General features: G+C 32.0%; 1 protein-coding gene across 2 annotated transcripts; it reads left to right on the plus strand.

Moving 5' to 3' along the window:
* Positions 1-1,430: 1,430 nt before the first annotated feature.
* Positions 1,431-7,518, plus strand: LOC129917696 (uncharacterized). Of its 2 annotated transcripts, XM_055997760.1 has the most exons (6): positions 1,431-1,623; positions 4,530-4,679; positions 4,749-4,823; positions 5,030-5,319; positions 6,039-6,304; positions 6,362-7,518. In XM_055997760.1, the coding sequence occupies exons 1-6, from the start codon at positions 1,431-1,433 to the stop codon at positions 6,414-6,416; spliced, it is 1,029 nt and encodes a 342-aa protein (XP_055853735.1). In that variant the 3' UTR covers positions 6,417-7,518. The 2 variants fall into 2 exon arrangements, with proteins under 2 accessions (XP_055853735.1, XP_055853734.1); XM_055997759.1 differs by having other exon boundaries at positions 4,530-4,823.
* The last annotated feature ends 1,930 nt before the right edge of the window (positions 7,519-9,448 follow it).

The following is a 9,448-nucleotide window of genomic DNA, read 5'->3' on the forward strand; positions in this document are numbered from 1 at the left end:
GGCCAATTTTGGCCTATTTTGTGTTCACCAGATGGTTTTCGTGTGCCGCCGCTAGTAATAGGTGTTTACTACGGAATGGCAAAACCTTCAAGTGTTAATGAATTTCTGCGATTATTTCTTGAGGAGGCTGTTAACATTGATGATTTGAACATTGGTTCCAAAAAAATAAGTTTTAAAATCAGGAATTTCATCTGTGACGCCCCCGCTCGTTCTTATTTAAAAGGAATCAAAGGGCATAATGGTTATTTTGCTTGTGAAAGATGTAATGTAGAAGGGGATTATAATTACAAATCTCACCAAATGTGTTTTCCAAACCTATCAAAATCACTTCGCACGAATGATTCTTTCCGGGCTGGGATACACGAAGATCATCATACGCAACCATCTCCATTAGAAAAACTTCCAATAGATATTATTATGAATTTTCCTCTAGATTACATGCACTTGTTGTGCTTAGGTGTCATGAAAAAATTGTTGGTTACATGGATTAAGAATAGAACCCTTAAAACAAAATTCTCGGCAAAAAACATTGAGAGAATCTCTAAGACCTTAGTATCACTACGAAAATATGTTCCATGCGACTTCAATAGAACACCTCGTGGACTTGATGTGATAAGCTTTTGGAAGGCCACTGAATTTCGTATGTTTTTGTTGTACTTAGGTCCGGTTGTTTTGCAAAATGAAACTCATGAAGAAGTATATGCCAATTTTATGGAACTACACTGTGCTGTTTCAATATGTTTGAGTAAAAATAAACAAGTTTTTGTTGATGTCGCACAGAGTCTGTTCAAATCATTCATATATAACTTTTCTAGTATCTATGGAGCTGAAAACATAAGTTATAACGTTCACAATTTATATCATGTCGTAGATGATGTTAAATACCATGGACCTTTAGATAATATAAGTGCTTTCAAATATGAAAATCGTTTACAATATTTAAAACGTCGAATAAGATCTGGAAACAGACCCCTGGAACAAATTGCAAATAGGATTATCGAAGATTTTGAGAATGTAGATCTAATTGATGTAGATGAAAACAAAACTCCTATGCTTTATATGAAAGATAGGAATAAAATATGCAAAATTAAACACTGTGTTGGAATCTATAGAGCAATTCAGCTTCAACATTTTGTTTTGAAGTCGTCACTTGCAGATAGTTACTTCTTAACAAACTCAGAAGAAATTGTTAGAATGGAGTTTGCAACATATCGACATGGCATCCCAGTTATCTATGGTTCAAGCTTAAAACAAAAACAAAATTTTTACGAAAAACCGTTCTATTCTAAATTTTTAAGCGTTTATAAATCAAATGAAGAAGAAAATTTGCCTAATTTTTATAACATAGAAAATATTTCCTCTAAATTTTTCAAAATAACTTTACCAAACACTGAATCTGTTTTTTTTCCATTAGTACATTGTTAATCAAAATGTATTGTGTTGTGGAGACGCTCGAAGATGAAGGGAAGTTCGTGACGGCAGTTCCCAAAAATTGGGTCATCGATGGAACGAAGCTATTATGGCCAAAGTCCAAGAAAGATTCCATTTGCGGTCGGAAAAATTGCATCACAGCATCGGATGATTGGCAAAGCATAGCATGCAAATTAATATTTGATGACATCGGTAAGATACAAGTTTAACTACATCTTTTTTATTTTATTTTTATTAAGTTCACTTAGACCACTTTTCTCCAAGTAAAATTTTATTCGTATCTAAACTTAAAGCAGTTTATCCTGGGGGCCTATTTTTGACAGCTTAGTTACGTTAATTTTGATACACTTTAGGTCCCCTTTCATATACTTAAAGTAATCGCGGTTATGGCCTTTCAATATTTTTATATTTGAATAACGCTTCATAATATTCTACACAATGAGATTTATTACAGAAATTAAAGTTTTTTAGACCGGTCTTTCTTATATAAACACATTACATTGTCATCGAGTGCAATTCAGCATCAGCCAATTTGCAAAACAATATCGCAAATTTCGCGAAGAACAATGGCGCCTTAAAACACGACTAGCAGGTGTTTTTGCGAGCGGGTGCAATAGCAAAACTCACAGCAACCCTTTTTCTCTTCGTTCACGACAGCGTGCGTGAACGAAAAGGCGTCACGGCGCGGCGCCCACGACTACAATCGACATGTTGATCTTGTGTGATCGATACAAGAGCAATAAAACAATAAAACATCGACCTTTTTTCACTTCACTTCGTTGACAAAATCAATAAGTGTACTGTACAACAATAAAACAATAAAACCGCGACCTTTTTTTTACGTCGTCCAAGACAGCGCGCTTGAACAAAGCGCCACCCGCGACCGACGGTCGACTTGTTGTTCTTGTGTGTTCGATACAAGATCAATAAGTGTAGGGGAGAGTGGGGCTAAATGTAACAGGGGTAAGAATTAACAGCTAAAAAAAGCGATGTTCCTTTCAATATTAAGAAACGCGTAAAGGAGAAAAATGCTCAATTTTTGCATATCTACCGGCACATTTTCTTCAGATGAAGATTAGACGACAGGGTGAGAAGTTACACTAGTGGTGCCCAAAAAATGCATGTTTGTAACTTTTTTTTTTAATTTTATTTTTGGTCTACCTCTTTACCCGAAAAGGATAGAGGGCTAAGTGTTTTTTTGTTATATGCAACTGTGTTTTGGCTCAAATTGCGTGTATATGTTATGTCTATATCAGTTTCGCTTTTTTTTAAATTGATTTTATGTGCCAAATTTCATGCTGGGGCTAGTTGTAACATTTTTCCGGGGCAAGTTGTACCATGTAAAAACCTACCTATACTGAAAAATTGTTTACCTAATATAATTAACCACCCTGAATATGAATGCTTGTAATTGAATTTGTATTTATTTTGAAATTGGAAACACATTTTTGAACCACCACTTGAATTCATAAAGCTTATAAAACAATTTATGAATTCGAATAACTTTTATTTAAGACTACTGTTAAATTTTCTCTGGAAATCTTGGATTTGCTCCACTTTTTACAAATTTGCACCAAAATTTCATGACTGAGGTTTGTTTTTATTGTTATTAATTAAAAATAAATAAATATAAACAAATAAAGGTATTTTTCTCTTATATTTAGTTCTTGGTACAACCTACCCCGGTATGTGTTACACTTTGCCCCGTATGTGGGGTAAGTTGAAACAACACGATTTTTTTTTTGGAAGCTTTATTTTTCAACATTACCGTTATGGTTTGCTAAATTTTTATGATGGATCTTGGAGCTAAAACATGGGTCCTTAATTTAAAAAAGGTCTGGTTGACCCACTTTCAAATTTGTAGGAGAACCATCGATTTTAGAAAAAAGTGTTACATTTGGCCCCACTCTCCCCTACAGCGATAAAACAATAAAACAGCGACCTTTTTTTCGCGAAGAACAATGGCGCCTTAAAAAAAAATTTTCGACCAGCAGGTGTTTTTGCGAGCGGGTGCAATAACAAAACTCACAGCAACCCTTTTTCGCTTCGTTCACGAGAGCGCGCGTGAACGAAAAGGCGCCACCTACAACATTTAAATATACATTTTTAAAAAGCTAGAAACTTAGTCATATTTGTAAAATTAAAATTAAGTTAATTGAATTAAGAGCTTTTGAAAGAATGGTATCTGAACTCAGATTTTTGAAAAAAAAAAATTATTGAAGAAATTTTAAGATGTCGTTTTTTAAACTTTTTCGTAATATAAAATGCATTTATTTTCAAATTTTTCTGACCACATTTATTACGATTTGAAATTATAAAAGAAAATGTCAATATGTATTACGGTTTATGAAAAAAATTAAAAAGTATTTCATTTTCGAAGAACTTTTTTTAATAGAAGTTTTGAAAAAAAATTTTACTTATTTGTTTTTTAAAGTTCAACATCTAAATATAAAGTCATTTTTTCTTCAGTCAATAGCCCTTATTGTTGAAAGTTAAATAGCAAAAATTTAAAGTTCTTATTTACCAAAGTCTTTGAGAAAATTAATTATTTCAAAGCAAAAATTCAGTTTTTATAAAAAAAACCCATTGAAATTGAAATTTTTTTCAAAAACTCTTGATTAAATTTAGTGGATTTAAATTTAGGAGATAAGAATGAGCTTCTGGCTTTTTAAAAATGTATTTTAAAATATTGTAGGTGTTGCCGTTGTTTTCAAAATATTTTTTTTGTGTTTAAAGTCAGATTATGAGAAAATTGCATTTATCTCTTAAACGATGGAAGATTGTCCCTTACTCCCTTATATTTTTTTTCCTTAAATAACCTAGAGAATCTTTTGCTATCATTTGTTTTATGAAATTTAAGAAAAAAAATGGTTGTGTTCAAAAAAAATTTAATTGTAATTTTAAAAAACAATACGGTAACATCGGCAATTTTTAATCTATAGACTTTAAAGCATTTTTAATTGCCTACGTTTGAAAAAAAATCGTCAAAATCTGAGCTGTTCGGCCGGTCTTAAGCCGCTTCACCTTTTGAACAAATATTTTCTTGTATCCCTTTCATGCCACTTATATTTACGACAAAACATGTATTTCCTTTTAAGGTTCCTGGGAGGAAGCAGTTCAGAAGGAAAAGGATGCCGAGTATTTGTCTTCTTCTGAAGAAAATACGGAAGAAGTGACCATCGACACCAATTCTTCGGAATACATGACAGATATGAACAAATTGATGTCAACTTTGATTCCTAATTCTGGTAAGTTTAAAATGTATAAACATGGGAACAAAGTTACTAATTTTGTCATACTTACTTCTCATTTTCAAGACGTTTCCTCGTTCACCCCCCCAAATGAAGATGTTACCATCACTAATGTCATTTCCGACTTATACACGTTTGAAGGTAAAAAATGTATTTTAGCACTAGTACAATTTTCAAAGTCGTTTTTAAACTCCAGCTTATCTTAGACTGGGGTTTATCCAATGTTATTTGAATAGGATAAACCCCAGTCCCTCTTAGTAACAGCTGAGATAGCATATTAGTTCTTTCACTAACCGTATTACTTTTTTTTGTATATTACTATAACTCTTATTTTTAATTGTTTATAGGCCCCAGCACCAGTACCCAATTCAAGGAACTGTCGTCCAAAATAGACGAAATTTTGGAAAGACAGCGTTCCACTGAGGTGAAGGTGCAGGCCATGCAAGGAATGCTGGAGGCATTCATGGCGAAGTCCGAAGTTTCGGTCAATTTGTTGGCGTCCAAAATTGCAAAAGAGAATGCAGAGGAAGTGGATGAGGAACTGCAACTGGATGAAATTTTCCCACTTACCTCTGTCCAACAAATTGAGGAAATCGAGGAAAAACTCCATCAAAATGCAGCATTCAAAAAAAAATTGGTAAGTACCAAAATATACGAAATATGCAATTTTCTCACAATCCGACTTCAAACACAAAAAAAATATTTATAAAACAACGGCAACACCTACAATATTTTAAAATACATTTTTACAAAGCCAGAAGCTTATCTTAAATTTAAATTCACTAAATTTAATTAAGAGTTTTTGAAAAAATGGTCCTCAAACTCAGAATTAAAAAAAAAATTTATTAAAAAAATTAAAAATGACTTTTTTCCAAACTTTTTCTAATAAATATTATCAGTTGAATTCCGAAGCAGAAAAGGTAATATATATCACACTTTTGAAAAAACAATTAAAAATAACTTCAATTTCAATTGGTTTTTTTTTTGATAAAAACTGAATTTTTGCATCCAAATAATTAATTTTCTAAAAGACTTTGGTAAATAAGAACTTTAAATTTTTGCTATTTAACTTTCAACAGTAAGGGTTATTAAATAAATAAAAAATAATTTTATGTTTAGATGTTGAACTTTGAAAAAAAATAAGATACATTTTTTTTCAAAACTTTTATTAAAAAAAGTTCTTCGAAAATGAAATTCTTTTTAATTTTTTTCATAAACCGTAATACATATTGACATTTTCTTTTATAATTTCAAATCATAATAAATGCGGCCAAAAATATTTGAAAATAAATGCATTTTATATTACGAAAAAGTTTAAAAAACGACATCTTAAAACATATTTTTGTTTTCTTTCAGGTCCGTAAGTTGAGCTCCTATGGGGGGGCCAACGGAATGAAAACGATCCGCACTATTTGCAAGTGCATTTTTACGGATCCACTACTGGCAGAACATTCTTGGCTGGGGACTAATGCCAAAAAAAGTTTCAGCCAATACAAATTCCTGTATAAAACTATATTGGAAGCGGTCCGATCAAGGTACCCCACTTATAGTGAAGCTGAGGGTGCTTCATTTTTTAAAGGCTTTTTGAAGCAAGCCCCATTTCGAATGGGAAAACCGTCCACGTAAGTTAAAAAATAAAATTATAATCAACATTTAAGTTAACATTTTTCTCATTACAGAAATACCAGTTCCAACACCAGCTCCTCTGCCTCTGACGGGCAATCCACAACATAATTAAGTTAAGCTATTTTTTATTTTTAGTTTTAGTTTTACTTTTACTTTAAGTTTTAGTTTTAGTTTTACTTCATTAAATAATGTTTCACTAAACTTAAATTTCAGCGTTCTTATTTCAAATATTAAATTTTCAGCTGGGAAGAATCTTATGGTTTGCAGCATGTTGGTAAGCAAACATTTTATAGGTTTTTTAAAATCTGTAAATAACCGGTTATAAAAAAGCTGTGAAGTAACGTTTATTACAGGTTTTATAAGAACCTGTACGAAGTTATTTACAGGTTTTATAGAAACCTATAGGTAAGCGGTTATAAAAAAAACCGTCAAATAACGTTTGTTATAGGTTTTATAAAAACCTGTACAACGTTTATTACAGGTTTTAAAAAAACTGGAAGAAAACGGTTATAAAAAAAACCGTTAAATAACGTTTATTACAGGTTTTATAGAAACCTATAGGTAAGCGGTTATAAAAAAAACCGTCAAATAACGTTTGTTATAGGTTTTATAAAAACCTGTACAACGTTTATTACAGGTTTTAAAAAAAACGGGAAGAAAACGGTTATAAAAAAACCGTCAAATAACGTTTATTAGAGGTTTTATAAAAACCTATAGGTAAGAGGTTATAAAAAAAACCGTAAATTAACGTTTAATACAGGTTTTAAAAGAACTTGTTATATTACAGGTTTCAAAAAAACCTGTAATAACGTTAATTACAGGTTTTATAATAACCGTAGTAAAACGGTTATAAAAAAAACCGTCAAACAACTCAGTACAGGTTTTTTTTAAACTGTATAATAACGGTTTGTAAACGGTTATAAAATAGCCGTAAATGGTTTATTTCAAGTTTTTCTTTGACTAAAAATAAACAGTTATTTAATAACCGTGAAAATTAGGTTTTTAAAAACCCAGTATTTGTAGAAAAAAGTGGGTTTTTTAAAAACCCGATTTAGACGAAGTTAAAAAATAACTGACCATTTTCGGTTGTGGAGACGTTTCTGGAACGTCTTAAATACGTTTATTTAACGAGTTTAGTAACTTATCCGTTAAATAACCAGAGTAAATATCCGGTTTATTTTCCGCTTTCTAACCACAAAATGTTATTTGGGTTACCACACGCAACTTGCCACATGCAGATTGCCACATGCAACTTGCCACACGCAACTTGCCACATAAAACTTGCCACATGCAACTTGCCACATGCAACTTGCCACATACAACTTGCCACATGCAACTTGCCACATACAACTTGCCACATGCAACTTGCCACATGAAACATGTAACTTGCAACGTGTTGTGTGTTTTATGTTTGCCGTACTGCGGCGTACTGCATTTTTAAATACTAAAGTACTGCCTACTCTAAAGGTGAAACGACAGCCCTGCTACCCAGGGTGATCGCGTCATAATCCCTTTGACATTCTTGTCAAAAAGTAAATTTTCATACTCACCCTCCCATAAGAAGTATAACTTCAAAAACATTAAAAGAACCGGACCAAAAACATTGCTTTGTGGAACTCCAACACAAATTTCTTATATTTTAAATAATCCGTGTCATGCAATGAATCCTCAATTATCTGTGATCTGTATTGTGACTGGGCATTAGGGCTGTAAAAGTAACGACAAAATGACTACCCGCATGCATACGTTACTTTTGATACTAGTACCCGCATCAATAATTTCGTTACTCGTTACTTTCGTATGCTTCGTATTTTTCGTATAATTTCGTATGTTTCCTGTGTTTCGTATGTTTCGTTACTTTCGCATGCTTCGTATGTTTCGTACATTTCGTATATTTCATGTATTTGATACGTTTCATATGTTTGGTATGTTTCGTACGTTGGGTGTAAAATTTTTTTTTTTGAAAAAAAAAACCAAAAACAATTTGTTTAATCTAAGCTACATTTTAAAGCCATAAACAATAATTTAAGTTGCGGCGTTCTCTTTTTATAAGAGTTTGAAGGTAGCTATAGTGATTTTTTTTTCGATTTTTTTTTAATCAAACATGAAAACTTTTTTGATTTTTTTCCTAATTTTTCGACAAAACTTTGGTAATTTTTTGTTTATATTAGTTCAGTAATCTTATCACAATTCTTTAGAGACCTTCATTTCAAAAGTATGTACATCGCTCAGATCTCGAAATATTAACACTTCAATATAACCATGTCGAAAAATTTTTCATTTTTTTTTCTTTTTACAGTGATTTTCAAACCTCGTTTTCTCGACTTTTTTTTAGTTGAAAATTTTGCACCGAAAATTAACAAATTTTTTCAAAAACCAAAACACTTTTGTACATTCTTAAGCTACATTTCAAGACCATTAACAAAAAGGTCATAAACACATTAGTTGCGGCATGGGTATATTTCGGCCACATAGAGAAAATACTAAAACGTCTCTTTTAATATTTCTGTATAAATTTTTATCGATAACTCAACTATAACTTGGCACTACTGTTTTTATCGAGACAAAAGTAAACTCCAGATAATTATCTGCAGTTAGCATTCCGACTACGGTAATGTTATCGATACGATATGCTAAGTGCGCCAAATTGAGTGTATCACTTCGTTTCGTATCTAATATATCGGATGATTTAGTATTGAAATTGGAATGGGGTCGTTACTCGTATATTTCGTATCTCGTATGTTTCGTTACTTCAGTACCCAGTAACAAAACATGCGAGTAACGATACTGTTTAGAAAGTAACGTTTCGTTACTCGTTACTGAAGCAAATACCCGCATTTTAGTAACAAATACATACGATTTGCTACAGCTCTACTGGGCATGGATATGGATACATAATCAGGCTGAACTCAGACAACGTAAACAAGCCTCCTGGCTTTGAATTTAGAAGTCTTCCACAATACAGTTTTTATCTGCAAAGAATTTTGTCTTCTTCCTTGTGAATTTTTAAATGTGCTTTGGTTAGCGAATTTTCTGAAAAATTCTCCCTTCTTATTATACCATTTTATTCGTGATTTTGCATAGTTCTTAAATAACAGACGCAGTCGGGTTAAAAATGAGTTCCAGCTCCCGCTAAAGGC

This window comes from Episyrphus balteatus, chromosome 4, assembly GCF_945859705.1.
Source record: "Episyrphus balteatus chromosome 4, idEpiBalt1.1, whole genome shotgun sequence".
Lineage (NCBI taxonomy): Eukaryota > Metazoa > Arthropoda > Insecta > Diptera > Syrphidae > Episyrphus > Episyrphus balteatus.